This window comes from Empidonax traillii, unplaced genomic scaffold, assembly GCF_003031625.1.
Source record: "Empidonax traillii isolate 1590-97213 ecotype Southwest subspecies unplaced genomic scaffold, ASM303162v1 scaffold101:size1699134, whole genome shotgun sequence".
NCBI lineage: Eukaryota > Metazoa > Chordata > Aves > Passeriformes > Tyrannidae > Empidonax > Empidonax traillii.
Window position 1 is genome coordinate 193,505 of NW_020955294.1, and position 17,192 is coordinate 210,696.

At 52.2% G+C, this 17,192-nt stretch overlaps 2 protein-coding genes across 3 annotated transcripts in view; one reads left to right on the forward strand and one right to left on the reverse strand.

Annotated features, from left to right (window-relative positions):
• Window positions 1-7,636, forward strand: part of MYBBP1A (MYB binding protein 1a) — a 51,376-nt gene extending 43,740 nt beyond the window's left edge. Inside the window, exons 25-27 of the mRNA XM_027882141.1 lie at window positions 4,592-4,693; window positions 5,772-5,896; window positions 6,981-7,636. Of these exons, the coding sequence (XP_027737942.1) occupies window positions 4,592-4,693; window positions 5,772-5,896; window positions 6,981-7,518 (765 nt within the window). The 3' untranslated portion in view covers window positions 7,519-7,636. The remainder of the gene's footprint in view (window positions 1-4,591; window positions 4,694-5,771; window positions 5,897-6,980) is intronic.
• Window positions 7,637-13,733: 6,097 nt separating this feature from the next.
• Window positions 13,734-17,192, reverse strand: part of SPNS2 (sphingolipid transporter 2) — a 120,176-nt gene continuing 116,717 nt past the window's right edge. For both annotated transcript variants that reach the window (XM_027882148.1, XM_027882147.1), the window contains 2 exons: window positions 15,510-15,556; window positions 13,734-13,889 (listed from right to left, as the gene is read on the reverse strand). In XM_027882148.1, the coding sequence (XP_027737949.1) occupies window positions 15,514-15,556 (43 nt within the window). In that variant the 3' untranslated portion in view covers window positions 13,734-13,889; window positions 15,510-15,513. The remainder of the gene's footprint in view (window positions 13,890-15,509; window positions 15,557-17,192) is intronic.

The window sequence follows — 17,192 nt, forward strand, 5'->3', positions numbered from 1 at the left end:
TCTGTGATAATGGCTCCTGGATTTTGTGGTTCCTCCCTCTAATAACAGCCAAAATAAACATCACCAAAAATGCCCTTTAGTTACACCCTTCAGCGTGTGGGTCTGCTTAGTCCCCTGCCTTCCCCCTTTCTTTCAGTCAAGCAGAGACTTGGTGGCTCCTTCCCTTTGTAGGCACATCTTGATGACTTGTTTCTGTTAGAGATGCAAGGAAATAAGTTTAGAACATTTATACTTTCGGTCTTCAGAAACTTAGAGAGAACAGAGGGAGGAGGGACTGTCAGTGCTTCTTTTCCTCTTTAAGTGCTCTTGGCAGCAGCTGCTGCTCTGTCCAGGTGAGTGGTGTGAGAACTTTTCCTTGAGTACCTTGTGTATGTGGAGTTGGAAGTGGATGTGGCCCTGTGGATAGATGGAAACTGGAGTGGAGAGGCAGACTCTTCCCTCCTCTGGAGAGGAACGCTGTGGGGGGCAGTGAGGGATGGATTCTGCAGGGGTTGGGATTCCTCCACGTGTCGTACAGAATGTAAGAGAAAGCACTGATTGTTAAGATGCTGAGGGTGTGCTGTTCTCTAGAGGTCCAAGAGGCAGAGAACTTTGGATCCAGGAGTGCCCTCCTCCAGAAACAGCCAGAGGGTTTTAGAAGCAACGTGTCTGACATAACGAGACAAAACCATCTCTGCCCCCTGAATCCACGCAGGGTGAGGCAGGAGCTGTGCTGCTGCAGTGGCTCGAGATGAGATGGGAGTTCCAGCTGTGAAAGCTGCCTCCTTAGTGTTTCTTTTTGGAAAATGACCTGCCCAGATCTGCTGACAGCTCAGATGTATGGGCACAATTAACCATCGCAGGTATTGCCGAGCTGGAACTGGGACTGAGATTCCCTGTGAAGTGGGACTGGCTGTTACTGAAGGGGCAGAGGAAGAAACGCATAAAGTGGGAGAAAAGCAACATAAATCAGCAGGTGCTGCAAGTGTAGCTGTTGGGTATAAATCTCGTGGTCTCTCTGCTTTTAGTATTGAGTGATTGGGTTGTGTGACCCTTGGGTTGGTAACGCTTTCAGAGGGCAGGGAGAGGGAGATTTGGATACCTTTGGAACAGCACATGGCAGACAATCACAGAACAGGTGGTCAGACAAGTTCTTCTGGGTTTTCCCTCAACCCTCCACCACTGACCTGTAGCGTAGCTGGAAGCAAACCCCTGCTTTGTGCCTCAGTCTTGGATGTAAAACAGATCCTTGTGCAAGTCCCTACGATCTGATCGGTGTTTGGGGCTCTCCCAAAGGTGCTGCAGAGGACTGAAACGTTGCTGCTCTTTTTAAGGCATGTTTGCCGTGTGCTGCAGTTTGCCATCTGTTCCATAATAGCCTCTGCTTTAATTTTGTGATGTATTGTATAGATTCCCAAAATGAAATCACTGTGGACTGGTAAAGGGACTGACCTCCGCAACTGGGCTGGCAGAGCTGATTTCACCTCTGGGGGAGCTGAGTGAGGGAGCAGACTACGGTGCTCAGTACCTCATGTAGCCAGAAGTTATGACAAATACTTGGGATTAAGTTTGGGAAAGCTGCTTTTGAGGTCTGGACCCAGTTCCCACTGAAGAGACTTGGGATTTCATTCCTAGGGAGCCGTTCCCCAAGGCTCGCCCGCAGCCCTAAGTCAGGTTTTTTTACGTAACCAGAGTGAGGATGTTTGTGTTGGTGTCTCATATTAACACAAATAACACAAATCCCATCGGAGCAACCCCTCCACTGTGTGCACTCCCTGCTGTGGGAGGAGGAGAGTGAAGCAATGCCCAGCAGGAGATACCATCTCATGGAATGCTAACAGGGAAGTGCTCTGAGTGGTGAGATCAGGATGACAAGTGGCACTGAGCTGAGCAGGAATTGCGGCTGGAGTCTTTAGGGAGGTTTGACTGTCCCAGCCATGCCACATACAGAGGTGCTGGTGTCTTTGTGCCCTTTGGAGTAAATTTCTTTCACACCCTTTGCAGCAGAAGGGAAAGGGAGAACAAGACCCATGTTGAGCAATAGTGAGACTTCGTGCAAATCCAGCTTGCCCAAAGCCAATCCACTCTGATTCTGGACTAGAGAAAATTGTGCATTCTGTGGCAGTGAATTATCTGCTGCTTCCTTGCTGCTCCTTTGGCTTCTCCAGTCACCCTCTCTCTCTTCCTTGTTCCTCCTGGCCTTTGAGAGCTGTTTCAAAGTGATCCATTTCAGCAGGGAGCTCTTTGTTTGCAGAGCATCTAAACTGTGCCGGATTGCTCCTGGCTATTTACATTGGTGGAACTGTGCTTGTGCTTCCAGACTCATGCAAAACACTGCTTTTAATAGATATTTAGTCACTAGACCGGTGATATTTTCCATCTCCAGCTGGGCCAGCCACCCTTTTCATTCCACAGCTCTGCATGAATTGGGTTGGGCACCCCAAACTGGATGCACATCCCAATCTCCTGAGCACCTGAAAACTGCTTCCAGACTGCTGAAAATCAGCCCCTCAGGTGTTGCTCAGAGCTACAGGACTTTGCTGTTGACTTCAGTAGGATTTGTTTCAAACCCTTCAAAGCAGCAGGGGCAGAAAGAACAGGCAGAGCCAAGCCAGCACGATTTAAATGCGGCCGTCTACAGTGAAGAGAAAATGCAATTTATTTTTAACACCTTTTTAATTCCAAAGTGTTTGTATACTGAGAAGATGAAGTGACAGCTGACTCCACTGTGGCTCCATCTCAGCACTGCCCTGATTCCTCCTATCCTGACAGTCCATACTGATTTTCTCTCGCTGTGGACTTATGCACAACTTAGCGAGACGAGGATCTCAGTATCCTCCCTGAGAGCTAATTCAACCACAGGGCACGACTGCTGGCTTGGCAATATTTTGTTCCTGAAACTGCCAAGAAAATATTTATGCAAATCAGATTTTTTTTTCGTTTATTGTTATTATTATTAAGCCTAATAAACAGAGCGTGCCTTGGCCGTGGGGTGTTATAACCCACCTGTGAATGTTTATTATTTTTTTCCAATCATCCCCCCTATATTTGTTGTTTTACCTGAGAGAGTTAGAGCTGTTGGATTGTGTGACCTTGTAGGTTAATGACAGCTCTGGAATAGAGTTGCAGTGCATCTATCTATATCAGGAGAGAGTAATTAGCCAGTTATTGATAGTCAGATGAAGTTGCAGCTTGAGTTCCAGCCTGCAGGACGTGGTTGCTTTCTAATACAGGGCTTGAGTGGACCATCCTGGACAGGAAATAACTGTATCTGTGACAAAAAAGATACTCCCAGGGTGTGGAGCCTGTACAGACAGTAAATAATTCTGCTTGGAGGCTGCTGTTTCTGCAGACACATGATCTGGTCTCGCCGCTTTTTCAGCTGGAAGTGTTCCCCGTGCTCTTGCTGGGCAGCAGCATTTGTCTCTTGTGGGTGTTATTGCTGCAACAACTTGCTTTGGGGAATAGATTTCTCATTTCTCCCAGTGTCTGCAAGGATTTTTTTTTTTACTTTTTTTGCCAACTTTATGCTGATATAAATGGGGAGCAGTTTGCTCAGAGTCCTTAAAATTACTTGCAGTCTCACTGAAGCAAAAGCAATCCGTGGTTTGGGAGAGAACGACGACCTCCCACTGCTGGGGGCAGGTTTGGGGCAGGGGCTTTTGCAGCCTGAGGATGCTGAGCCTGGGGTGGACTTTTGCCCCTTGGCTGGTTCGGAAGGTCCAAATTCCAGGCGAAGGAGAGCTTGGCCACAAGTGCAGCCTTCTCAAGAGGAACAGGCTGTGGTGGGCCCTGGCACTGCCCACCAGACACTTGTCCTGGAAATCCCCTTTCATGTCGGTGGAATCCCTGTGGGGTTTGCTGGGCAGAGTGGGGAGGAAAACACCCATGTAAGCAGGGCTGCAGGCCCAGCTGCAGGCAGAGGATCAGTGCCCCTGAGCCACTGGGCAGCCTCTTGGATCCAGCTGCCTTTTTATGGCTGTTTTCTGCCCTTTTCCACTCGTAAATAACTGGCTTTTATTTGACCCATCTTTGGAGTGATTTTCCTCCAAGCCAGGCCTTTCACTGTCTCAGAAACCCTGCAGCACATAAAGGGAACACAGGGGAGATCTTTCCCTCAGTTATTTCTGTGAATTTAAGCCTGACAAGGCCTGTTCTAGGCTGGCACCTGGGATTTCCTGGACACAAGCTGTAATGGATTTTTGCAGCAGTGCTTTCCTCAGCTCCTGCAGCTGAGGGGCTGCGCTCCCTCAGGTGGCTCTGCCTCCTGGCAGCCTCCTGGCCCTTCCAGAGCAGGGGCAGAGATTATTTTACCTCTTTTTCTCCAGGAAGCAGCAACATGTCTCCAGTAGTGCTTCAGCTTTAGGGAGAGCAGCAGGGTTGTACGTCTGTGGTATTGCTTGCTCTTCTGTTTCTGAATTAACCTGGGCACCAGCAGCTTCCACCATGTGCCCTCCTGAGCTTTTCCAGAGTTTGGTGGGCTTTGTGTTCCAGAGTTATTTTGGTGAGAGGTGAATCCTGCCATTACTTGTTTTCTGCTTTCTCCTGAGGAGTATGATCTGTTTCCCTGTTTAACATGTGTCTCTTCTCGATTTTCCCATTTAATTTGCAGTGTTTGAAAACACTTGAGAAACCCATCACGAAGGCTGAGAAAGAGAAAGTTGCCAAGAGCTTGGAGCTGTTGAACTTTCTCCTCAAAACTGTGACAGGGCAGGTGAGTGTGTACCCAGTGTGTGGCAAATGGCTGTTTTTGGAGTATCTTTTAAATGTCACACTTGGATTTTGCCTTGTGGCTGCTCCATCCCACCTCATTTCCTACCAAAGGTACCCCTAGAGGGGATGCCTGGTTGGATCTGAGTTCAGAAAAGTCTGAAGAAGCTTGCTGAAGGATTTGTGCAGTGTTCAGCAAACATATGTGGCATCTTCTTTCTTAGCAGCAGAAATAAAACCTGGGATACAGTGAGGGTGGATTTTGTCCCAGGTGATTGCTCTGCCCTGTCCACTGAACCCCAGAGATTATGATTCCCCAAAGCTGAGACTTGCTCAGTAGCTTTATGAGTGGGAGTGAAGTTTTGTTCTGGGGCTTTGTTTCCCTAATGGAAAACGACTTTTTTGAACATGAGAGGATTTTCTACAGGTGACAAAATACTCCTCTAATATGGTTTTACTTACTGGAGCAAAATACCACGAGCAGCAGAATTGCTGAAGCCCAGTTTCCTACTGATAAGCCCTGAGCTCTGACCACAGCCTGTTTCTTTGTGAAGACCTCAGAGGAAAGTGGGTGGAGAAGAGAGATTATTTCCAGGGCTCTTGGAGGAGCTGAATTGCCTTTGAGACACCCTCTTCTGCCAGGTTTTACTGGAATTACCCAGTGGGTTATAGGAGAGGCTGCCAGACCTTTAGAAAGCAGACTGAAAGTGCTGCTGCTTTTCCCTTGATTGGGTGCATGGTCATGGATGTTTTTCCCACTGCTCCCAGCCACGGACTGGAAAGGAAAGGGAACCAAAGGACCCTCTGATCCCTTTTGTGCCACTGCAGTTCTACCTGGCATGTTAGAGACATGCCTCTCCTGTTTAGAGACTCAGTTTTCAGTCAAAGCCTGGTACCTGATGGTGCCTTCAGCTTTTGCTCCCAAATTGCTGTTGCAGATGGGCTCAGGGCAGTGGCTCTGGGAAGCCAAGCAGGATTGGTTTTTCCTGTCACAGCCCTCCCCTGAGGATCTCCTGTGCCCTGCTGCTGTGAGTGCCCTCCCTGAGCTCACTCTGCACCTCGTCTCTCCTTGCCTCTTGCAGAAGCTGAATGTGAAGCTGACGGAGGTGGAGAAGGTGCTGCTGTCCCTGAAGCAGCTGGAAGACATCGGGAACTCGCCCCGGCTCGACTCTCTCTACTGGAACGTGATGCACTGGCTCAATCACACGTATGTGCGCTGGGAATTCCAGCTTTGGGGCTTGTCTGGGGGCCTCCCTGCCTGTCCTGCTTGTGTCCGTTGGTGTGGGCAGGTGGGAAGAGAGGGGAAGGCAAGGCAGGGAGTTCAGGCTGGAGTTTGGAATCATACTGGGCTGGTTATTCCATGTGCTTTCGTGCTTGGCATTGGTCCTTCTCGGGACAGGGTTGTGAGCACGTGTGATATGTTTGGTACCTACCAGCAGAGTGAGGCAGCTGATGACCCAAGGACAGTCCCTGCCTGCAGCAGTCCCACATGGCAGCCTGGCTTAAAAGCCAAAGCTGCAGGGAAATCTCTAGGCCAGGACGAGTCACTAAGCTCCCATCACATCACTGTGGATTAATTCTGCAGATGGGAGGCTGGAGGGAATGAGTAGCTGTCCTGGGAAATGACTGGATACCAGATATGCCAGGACCTTCATTCCCCTGCAGGGATCCCCAGCCTGGCTCTTGGAGCGGGTGCCTTGCAGCTCCGGGAGCTGAGGAGCATTCAATGATTATGCCTTAGTGCTTCACACTGCAAAGCAGGCCATGGAATCAGAGCCTGGGTCCTTTCTGGGCCCCCTCTCTGGCCCTGAGCTGGTGCAGAGCAGCACAGGCTGGCTGGGGGGGGCAGTTGCTGTCAGGACAGCAACAGCAGTGGCTGCCAGGCAGGCACACAAAGGCTGCCCTGAGGGAACTGGAATGGGCTCTTGGAGGTTCTGCTGGACAATCTCTTGGGATTGTGTAGCACAGTGAAGGTCTTGCTGGGCTGTCACCTTGGACAGACAGACAGACAGGCAGTGTCTCAGTAGCCTTGCATGGAGGTAAGTACAGCATGACCATGGAATGGGGGTTCTTCCTCACATCTCCATGTGCTTTGGCCAGTCCTGGTCCCGCTCCTGCCGTTCCCTTCCGTCGCTGTGCAGGCTCAGGAACACCTCCAGGGATAACGCCTGTCCTCGCAGCACTGCCCTTCCTGCACCTCCCCTGGGCTCCACGGACTGCCTGCCACACGGAGCACGCTCTGCCCTGGCTGTAAATTGAGTTGCTCTTGATTTTTGGCATTCTCTCTGCAGGAAGCCCAAGAAAGACAAGACAGGCAGTAAGCCTGTGCAGGACACGGAGCCGCCGAAGAGGAAGAAGAAAGGGTTCCTGCCAGAGACCAAGAAACGCAAGAACCGCAAGAAGGGCACCCAGGAGAATGGGATAGCACCAGCTGGAGATGGAGAACCAGCAGCCTCAGAGGAGGAGCAGCCCCTGGGAACAGAGACCCCCAGGCAGAAGAAAGGCCTCGTGCCTGGGGGCAGCAAACACAAGAATCCCAACAGAGGGGTCAGGGAGAACGGAGTGGCCAAGGCGGGTGGTGGGACCCTCCCTGCTGTTAATGGGGGAGGTGCTGTGGCTGACATGAAGAAGAAGAAGAAGAGGAAAAACAAAAACAGAAAAAGAAAACAGGAGGCGGGTGATGAAGCTGAGCAGGTTCCAGCTGCAAAGAAAGCCAAGGGGAGTGTCCTCCAGGAGACCCAGCAGAAACAGGGCAAAGCCAACCAGCAGAAGCAGGACAAAGCCAAGAAGAAAAAAAAAGAGAAAAAAACTGCAGTGCTGCAGGAGTGAACTGCATGGACTGGCACGGCTAGCATGGCTCAGTAGACTGTTGTAATATCTTTTATAACTATAGTTTTTATGCCCTCCATGACTTTTAAATAAACCTTCCAGGATGCTGAGCTCTAAAGCTGTGGGTCTGGCTTGTGTGGAGGGTTCAGCCCAGAGCACAGGGAGCTTCAGGAGGCTGTTTATCCTTCAGGCTCCTGGAGATGCTCACTCTCTCTGGCAGTGCCAAACAGCCTGTCTCCTGTCCATGATTTCCAAAGGCAGAGGTGAGAAGCTGGTTTGGATTCCCTGGGTAGGTGTGCTGGCACTGCTGAGTCTTGTGGTCAAGCCGTGTGTTGGGGTCAGAAGCAGCTCCTAAAGGCTCATTGCTGTCCTGCCTGGGCCCAGCAGGGCTCACAGCTTTTCCAGGGTGGTAGATGCAGCCTCTGAAATGTCTGGGCTTAAATGGGTTTGCACAAACTCTGGGGTTGGGTATTCCCAGTTTGGCTACTCTGGTGTTGTCAGTAACTACCACGATCTGGTTTTCTTGCCCGTTTGCTGCTGGGTGCAGGAGGGGTCGTGGCCCCTGTGGTAGAGCAGGGACATCAATAAATCAGTGAAACAATTGAAATGGTTGATTGATTGGCCACTCTTCCAGGCCAGCAGCCTGTGTGCAGCCATGCAGGGCACCTGGAACAGCAGGCTTACAACAAATAGCCTGGGAAGGTGGCTGCTTGGAACTGCATCTGCTTATTTATCCCCAGGCTCCTGACTGCTGGAATGCTGTCACCCCTTTGGAGAGCACCAGGAGCAAGTTCACCCACGTGTTGGGTACCTGGTTCTTGTTGAGAGATGAGTCTCAAAGCGTTGAAATGCTATTTATGTTGTAGTTGCCTCCAAAACCTTCCTTGCCCCCACCTGCTGTGATCACCCTGCTGCTGCAGGCCTGGCCCTGACTCCTGTCCCAGCATCAAAAGGGAGCAGGGCTGGGTCAGTGGTTGGACTCGATGATCTCAAAACTCTTTTCTGCCAGCTTCCCCTGGCAGTGCAGGCCAGAGCCTCAGGGAGGTGGCTGGTCCCTGCATCTCCGTGGTGCTCCAGCAGAGCAGTTTAGGACTGGACTCGTCCTGCTGAACCTTTTCTCCCAAACCACTTATTCATCTGGAGGTGGCTGTAGGATCTTGACTGCAAGAGCTGCAGAAGAGCTGCAGGTCTTGGTTCCCAGGCAGGTCTTGGCAAGTATTGCCAATCCTGTCTCCAGAAGAAGGCCCTCTCCTCCAAAGGGGCCTGTGGGCACCGGGGATGCTGCTCTGCCTCTGCCATTTACTGCTGAAAGCTGGTTCATTGCCTCGTTAAAACCTCAATCCCAGCTAAGCCCCTCCAGCTGTCCCCAGAGCGGTCCCTTTTCCTGGGTTATGCAAATGCACAGGAGGCTGCAGGTGGGGCTGTCCTGTTCAGTGATCCTGAGGGAACAAGGACTCGGATCTGAGAACTCTCACTGATGATCCCTTTCCTTCTCTGTGCCTCTAAGTAGGACATCCTGGGACTTTGTTCCAGAGAGCACGTGTGTGGCACCCAGAGCCACCACACTCCTGCTGAGGCCACTGCTCTGGGCAGGCCCTTGCCCACAGGAATGAGCTGAGGCCGTGGAACCAGGCTGAGCTGCTCTGGGATACCTGCCAGGGTTGCTGCGGTGAAGAGTTCACGTGGATCAGCTCGTCACTCGTTTCGGGAAGGGCACAGCGCAAGGTTAAAGCAGTGCCAGCTGTTGTTTGTGACACAGGGCTGGCAGCTGGGCAGTGCCAGATGTCAGTGGCTGAGCTGCAGAGGGGACTGACCCCTGCCCTGCCGGGGGGTGCTCAGTCTCCAGTGCTTGAACAGGCAAGGGGAGAGGGGACAGGAGAGCTGCAGGGCACGATGAGAGTCCTGCTTCACTAACAACTCCCTTGCCAATTAAATTACCTGGCTGTGGGCTGGCTTTGATGCACAGCTTAGAGAAAGCAGTCACTAATCCACCAAGTCAAATCCTGCACTTATTTGTGCCTTTTAACAATCACAGAGGTTTCATTATACTTGATTTCATGTCCTGTCTGTCGCTTGACCTTCAGGACTTCAGGAGACAGAGCGTGCTTTGATTTTAATGAAGCCTTTTCTTTTCAGCTGTCCAGAGCTCTTTGGCAGTGAGAAGAGCTCAAGGGTTCTTCTGGATGCAGGAAAACAGCCACAGGCCCTGGGCAGTGAGATCCAGGGAGGGGTGTGGAGTCCTGGGAGGGTGGTGATGCCCTGGCACAGGGTGCCCAGAGAAGCTGTGGCTGCCCCATCCCTGGGAGTGTCCAAGGCCAGGTTGGACGGGCCTTGGAGCAACCTGGAGTAGTGGAAGGTGTCCCTGCACATGGCAGGTGGTGGGACTGGATGAGCTCTAAGGTCCCTCCAACCCATTCTGTGATTCTGTGATTTTTTTAAGTACTGTCCTGTGTGTCATGCAGAGATTTTGCCAGGGACACCGGGAGAGGGATGCAGTGTTGGGAGTTGCGCAGGAGAGGTTGCCTTGCAGTCAGCACCCCTGTTACCACCATGCTAAAGGCTCCAGAGACACCAGGACACATCAGCACCAGCTTGGGGTGCTGCACAGCAGGTGCTGGAGAGGGTCAGGTTGTCACCCTGTGCCAGCCCACCAGGCTGTTTGTCAGGGCGTGGGTGGCCTTGGTGGCTCTACAGAGGCAGGGTTTGTGGGTGCACACACATGGGTATGTCCATTACCCAAACCCAGCTAAAGCTGCTGAGCTTTCAGAGCCCATCTGCTGGACCATCAGAATGTATAAAATTATGCTTAATCGAGTCTTTGACACGGGATGATGAAGCTGAAAGCCCTGAGACGGTGCTGCCAAAAAGGGGGGGTGGTTTCAGCGACAGGTCCTTTGCTTTAGGAGTGTCCTGACCTGGACACTTGCCCTGTGCTGAAGGAAAAGGACACTGAAGGGGGTGCTGTGGGACGGTCTCTCCCAGCTGGTCAGGGGAGCCTCAGCCACCCCTGTGTGTGTCACTGCACATCAGTCCTTCACCATCCCCACCCGAGTGTTCCTGTGTGGAGCAGCCTTGTCCCAGGATCAGCCCAGCAAACCCCAGGAGTGCACAGCCAAGAGGTGACACAGGAAAGGAGCCAGCAGGTACATTTTAAATACTTTTATTTCTTAATTTACATAAAGGTATATATTTGGCTTATTTATCTCTTTTTTTTTTTTTATACTCTGAGATTCACAATCAATTGCTCTTAAAAAATAAAATAGTCATTTGCTTCTGAAAGAAATCAGAAAACTATTTTATACTCCTCCCTTGTATAACAAGAAAATTATACTAATACTCCCATACATCACATAGTAAAAGTGATTGTTAAGTGCTGGTTTACCAAACAAAAAAGCAAATGGGGAAGAAAACGAGCAGTTGGGACGGAGGGTGCTGAGCGAACTCTGCTTCCCAGAGCACAGCCAGTCATTTGGGGGGTTTGGTCTCACCCTGAGGGTCTCCCTTGGCCAGTCTGAAAGGGGAGAGGCTCCTGGGGCCGCCCAGAGCTGCCCTGGGAGCGATGGCAGCTGGAGCCACTTGGGGTGGCAGTTTGCTGCCTTTTGGGGCATTGTCTTGCCCCCTTGGGCAGGTCCCACCGCCTCAGTTCCCCTCCCTGTGTGCAAACCACTGCCAGGGCAGGATCAGCTGAGAGGGGGCAGTTAATGCTTTAAAAAAATCCCCTTTAGGAAGTGGAGGAGAAGAAAACCCTCGTGGTTCACTGAGGGCAGCCTGGAGCCTCCCTGGGGAGTGAACACAGCAAGGACCTGGCACTGCAGGTCCCACAGCCCGTGGGGAGCTGGGAGGAGCCTGGGCCTCCCTCTCCTAGCCTGGAACACGTGGGAGCAGGGATTCAGGGATCCCTTGGTGCAGGTAGGAGCAGGGATTCAGGGATCCCTTGGTGCAGGTAGGAGCAGGGATTCAGGGATCCCTTGGTGCAGGTAGGAGCAGGGATTCAGGGATCCCTTGGTGCAGGTAGGAGCAGGGATTCAGGGATCCCTTGGTGCAGGTAGGACTCAATTCTCACTCCCTTGCTTGCTGCCTTCCCTCTTATTCAACAGAGCCCACAGCAATTCCTTCAGAAGATACAACCAGCACTGAGCTCTGACAGGGCCTGTCACAGACAAGGACACTACAAACCACTTCAGTTCCCTGGTCGTGGCTGACTCCCGAGAATTCAGTTACAGGAGAATTCCTGATCTCTGAACCTTGGCAGGAATGTTTCATTTTGTTGACAAGCAAATGCTGCAACAGAGGGAGCCTATTGGAAAAGCAATTTCGGAAATGTGGTTAATCTGCTTTGGTCTCGGAGATGAAATGACTGATTGTTGGGCTGCTTTTTGTTTCTTTTTAAACAGCTTAACAAGGAATTTCTTAACGGGAATCAGAAATTCATGTGCCTTTAAAGCCAAGCGTTTGGCTTCCACACTGCAGGGGCCTCGTTTCCCCTAGGAATGTAAACAGTGGCATGAGGTGGGAAGTGAAGCATTGTTCGGGATTTGCCTTGCTTTGTTATTCCTAGCACCCACTCGCTGCTCTCCAGAGGATGCCCAGGCACTCGAGGAACACTTCTGGCTCTGGTTCTTTAGCTGAATCTTGAGCTGTTGTTCAGGTGTTTCAGGTGACAGAGCCTTTGCAGAGGAGTCCTGTGGGGTCTGAGGAGGGGGAAAGGCTCGTGGGGTGACAGGAGCCACCTCTGGAACCTGCCTGGGCAGAGACTGCCTGTGGGGTGAGCACCTGGAATCACACCCATCCCCACTGCAAGGCTGTGCTGGAGGTCCCAGCACGGCCTGGAAGGGAATGGGAGATAAACCCAGGCCAAGGGGACCTTCCCGTGTCTCTGGGCAGCCTTGTGGCCCAGCCAGGACAGCACCTTCCAGCCTTAACTTGCATCCAGTCCCAGCCTGGCAGTTCCTGAGCTGGTTTAGTCCTGCTTGGAGCCCAAGGGCAGCCCCTGGTGAGCCACGAGCACAGGATGGGCCTTCCCCTGCTCAAGGTGCTGAGCTGGAGGGGGATCTGAACTGATGGGTGGGCAGAGACAGGGAGTGGGGAGCTCCTGGAGCCCCATGTGAAGCAGCCTGGCTGGGCAGGGCCTGTGCTCTCTGTGCTCTCCTTGCTGCCCCACACTCCTGCAGCACCACCTGGCATGGCATCAGTTGGGCTCCTGGAGGCCAAGTGCAGGAAACGAGGGAACAAAACCCAGTGAGGGGGCCCCAGGACACGTCCCTGCACTTGAGACTCGCCCGGTTCAGGCACTGGCCTCGCCTGAAAGGCCTCAAATGGTGACACCCCAGGGAGAGCACTTGGACTGGGCAGGGTTGGGTGTGCAGGAGCCCAAAGGCTGCTCCCGGGAAACAGAGTATCAGCCACTGCTTTGGAACACTGACAGGGAGAATTAGCATCGACAGTCCGTGTGATATGGCATCATGTAAACAAAGCACGAGGTCACTGGCACAGCAGTATTGCACTCCCAGGCCCAGCGTACAGCAGTTCAGCCAGGTGGATTTTGGTGTTTTGAAAGCCTGTGAGCCTCCCAGGCAAGGCTGAATTGAGCGTCTGGAAAACTCCAGAGCCCGCAGGGATTTCTGCCCAACGTCCTGGGCCTTTCTGTGACAACCACCAGCATTCCCAGTGCAGTGAGACTCTCTCCTCTGCCCATTGCTCAGCCTCAGGTGACAGGGAGGTCACCCCCTGGAACTCCTCCCGTGGTGCCCTTGCAGGGCCTGACACCAGGGCTGTGGGACAAGGAGAGCTGTGGACGTCGCTCATGTCTGCTGTGGTTGCACAGGCAGCTCCAGGTTTTAAACATTTAAATAAAAACTGTTTATCTAAATATATATATATCTATATATCTCATCTAACATCTTCAGCAGAGATAAAGCATCTTATGACATACTTAAATAAAAAATAATAATCTGAGTTGAGCCTTCAGTGTCAAAGCAAAGGTGATGCACAGAACGGGCCCCCCAGCTCGTGCCGCCCGTGGGTGTGGGAGCGCTGGCAGAGCAGCAGCATTCCACAGGACACCAGTCCTGCAGACCACTGGACTTCATTGGCTACAACTACAACCATGGACACGACCTGCAGTCACTCGCTTGGGCAGCAGCTGTTGGTGCTCAGAGGAACAAAGGCCCTTCCCCTGGAGCGGGTCCTGTTCCAGCTGCTCTGCTCCCCTCCTGCTGTCCCACCCCCCAGGCTGGGCTGGGTTTGGTGCTGGAGAACCCCTCGGGCTGGAGTGGAGCTGGAGGATCCACTGGGATCCAGCACGGAAGGGCTTCGAGCTTGAGGTTGGTGTGGTGGGAGCAGAGTCCACGTGTCCTTTCCTTCAGCAGCACCTGGGAATGGGAAGGGGAGGCAAGGGAAGGGAGGGGTTAGTGGGGAGCTCCCAGGGATGGATTGGTAAAGGGGCATCCCGGCTTTGGGGCAGGGCCAGCTCAGAGACCCTCTGTCTCTGTGCAAGGAGGGCCAGCAAAGCCTGCCCAGGGTGGAGGCAGCACTTTGGGATGTGCTGTAGCTGTTTGGAATGGGAAACAAATGTCCTGTGATCTGGACATGCCTCCTCCAGGAGAGCAGCAGCAGGTGTAGCTCCTGCCTGCTGTATTTTGGGGCATCAACCACGTCCTGTTTGCCAGGTGTGTAAGTTCAACTGTTCCTGATGGAGCAGCTCTGCAGATTACAGGGGTGTTTTTGCTGCACTGTTTCTAACTCCCTCCGTCTATTAAAGAAAAAGGGACTGACCCGTGCCTTAAATTGTCATTTTCCAACCTGCTGTCCCTTGGAGGGCCCAGCAGCACAATCCCAGCTCTGGCTGCTGCCAGGGCAGAGCAGGCACTGCTGATGGCCCAGGCTGGCTTTGAGGAGCCACATCAGCACCTCCCTCCCTGCTGAGGAGCCACTCGTGCACAGTGGGGCCCATCCAGCAGCTTTCCAAGATACCAGGGCAGGGACAACCAGTTCTCTCACTGCAGGATTTCCTGTCAGGGGGTCTGTGCTCCATGTTATGCAAGAAATTGCCCCTGACCTTAAAAATCAGTGACTGCTCAGTTACAGAACAATTCCCTGTGACAATGGCCTGGTTTATCTCAACCTCTACAAAACTGGAGCAAAAAAGAAGCAAGTGCAGTGAAAAACCTTGCTGTGCCCAGGACCCAGGTGGTCACTATTTTATCAGGCAAGTCTCAGCAACACCATTTGTATTTCCTCCAAGATTTGTTGAGGGTTTTGTTTTTTTAAACAAAACAAACAAAAAACCCAACCCCACAAACTTTTAACTAAAAGCTCCTGATAAATAACAATGTGTGAGCATCCAGCCCTGAGCCTGCAAGCTCCTGGCAGCCCCATCCCACAATCCACTCCCCTCTGTGGAAATAACACATCTGCTGTGCTAGAGATTGCATGAAATCTTTTCCCTCAAAAGGCCATTCTTAAGTGTCTTACTGAGTTCTGATTTTCTGATTAGTCTCTCAGTGCATTTAGTTTATGGGGAAAGAAATCTCCTCTTCAAAAAGTTGCTGTAATTAATTTAGGCTCCAGTGAAATGCAAGTGTTTTATCACTCGCTGTGGCTGTGGGGGAGTGATAAGGACAACGTGCACACAGGGGGAAAAGGGGCTGGTCCCTCTGGCTCAGAACTGTCACCCTGGATCGAGGGTGGCAGTGGGGACAGTCCACCAACAACAGGAAAGAGCAGGTGCTGCCAGAAAACAAAGATTTGGGCAAAGTTAAGGATGGTGGTTTGAGGGCAGCGGGTGCTGGAGCCAGAGCAGGGCAGCAGGAGGTTGGTGAACTCCAGGTTTCCCTGTTCCTGCTTTCCTCTGGTTTGGGCTGAAGGTGACAAAGGTGCAGAGCAGGGCTGGGTAAGGAAACCTCTCTCCAGGAATGAGGAAAGGAAGGGGTGGGCAGGGGTTTGGAGGCGCAGGGGCAGCTTGAAACCTGTTGCTGGTTTGGGTCACTCACCGTCTCAGACCTTGACAGAGGCTGGTGGCATCACGAGTTGGTTCACCCTGGTGAGGGGAAAACAAAGGGGTGTGAGAGCTGCAATCAGCAAAGAAACGGGTGCCCAGTGACCTGGTGGATCCAGGTGTCGGTTCCTTAACAGTGCCTGAAGAAACAAACAACTGTCCTGCACTATGGTATAAAGCTCAAAGCCCGTCACACAGGGCTGTCTGACAGCAGTTCTGGCAGTTGCTGGAACATGCCAAGTAACGTTGCTGACACTAATTGACAAGGATTTGGGAAGGTCCCAAAGGCAGCCGGACGTAGCGACTGTTTCCCCGAGCCAGAACAAGAGCGTTTGTACAGCGGCTGGTGGTGTCCTTCAGCCTGACAGCACAAATGGAAACAGCCACCACTGATAAAAATTAAATTAAATTGGGAGAAAAGGAGCTGTCTCTCAGTTTTGAGCTCCTGAAGACCTGCTGCTGTTCTGGACACCAGCACCCAGCAGGGACCGCGGTGTCACCCGCAGCTCCTGCTGTGAGGGGACAGCTCCTGCCTGCTCTGTGGGACCCAGGCACAGCAGCAACAGTCCTGCAAAGTCAACCCCTTGGACCTGCTCCTCCTCCTTGCAGTACAGGCCCTGGAAATCCAGCCTTCCTCTGCAGCAACCACGTCCCCTCCCCACGCCGCTCGTCCCTCCCAGCGCAGGGAACTCGGGGACAGGAGCCCTTTGGGACCTTCTCCCTGGCTGGGGTGCTCAGGGACCTCAGTGGGAGCACCTGGATTCTTACAACAACACTGGAAAGCCCCCCTGCCCCTGCTCACGGACCTGCCTTGCCTTTGACTGTCCGGGGGCTTCACCCAAAGGCTGTCCCTGGGCTAAAGGACCATAAACCTGAGGCACAAAGGGAGAGTCTTCTCCTGACATTTGGCTGGGCCAAGTCAAGATAAGGACCAAATTGAGCCAGCAGTGTGTCAGACCTGTGCTGTCACGTGCAAAAGCAGCTTCTCTCCCAATCAGGGAAACACTTGGGCAGGTGGACAGGGAATATCACAGAAACCATCACTGCCTGAGGCCCTGCCAGGTGGGAACTCAGGAAAGGCTCATTCACTAACACTCACCTGTGGCTCTTCACCCCACTTTGTACTGACCCTGGACAGTCTTTTTTTTTTTGGTTGAAAAGTTCTGATGCTGGATTCAGACATATGTTCCAGGATAAGAATTAACCAGTGCTCAGGGCACACCTTCCAAGAAATCTCTGCACTGGGGATTGGCCCAGCTCAGCCACAGCTCCCAACTCCACACCAACCCCACAGGAGATTTGTCTCCACAGTGCACAGAAGCCTTTGCAGGCCATAAACTGAAATATTCCTGATGGAAGAGCTGACTCAAGATCCTTTGTACAATCACCATTCCACTGCACTGGAAATCACACTGTACTGAACATTGTAACTGTGCTTTGGTAGCAGAATTCACCAGAGACAAAACACATTACCTGGGAATGCTACAGCCAATGTCAGAGGGAGGAATCAAGCTATGGAATGTCATGGAACTGTCACAGAACGCTCAAACTCCAGAGGTTTGAATGTGCCACAGTGTTTGGAAGTCATGTCCCTTGGCACGTCATTCCACATTCTTACAGGATACAGAATATACACAAAGTTTGTTTTGCCATGACTTTGGCACAGAGAACCCACCTG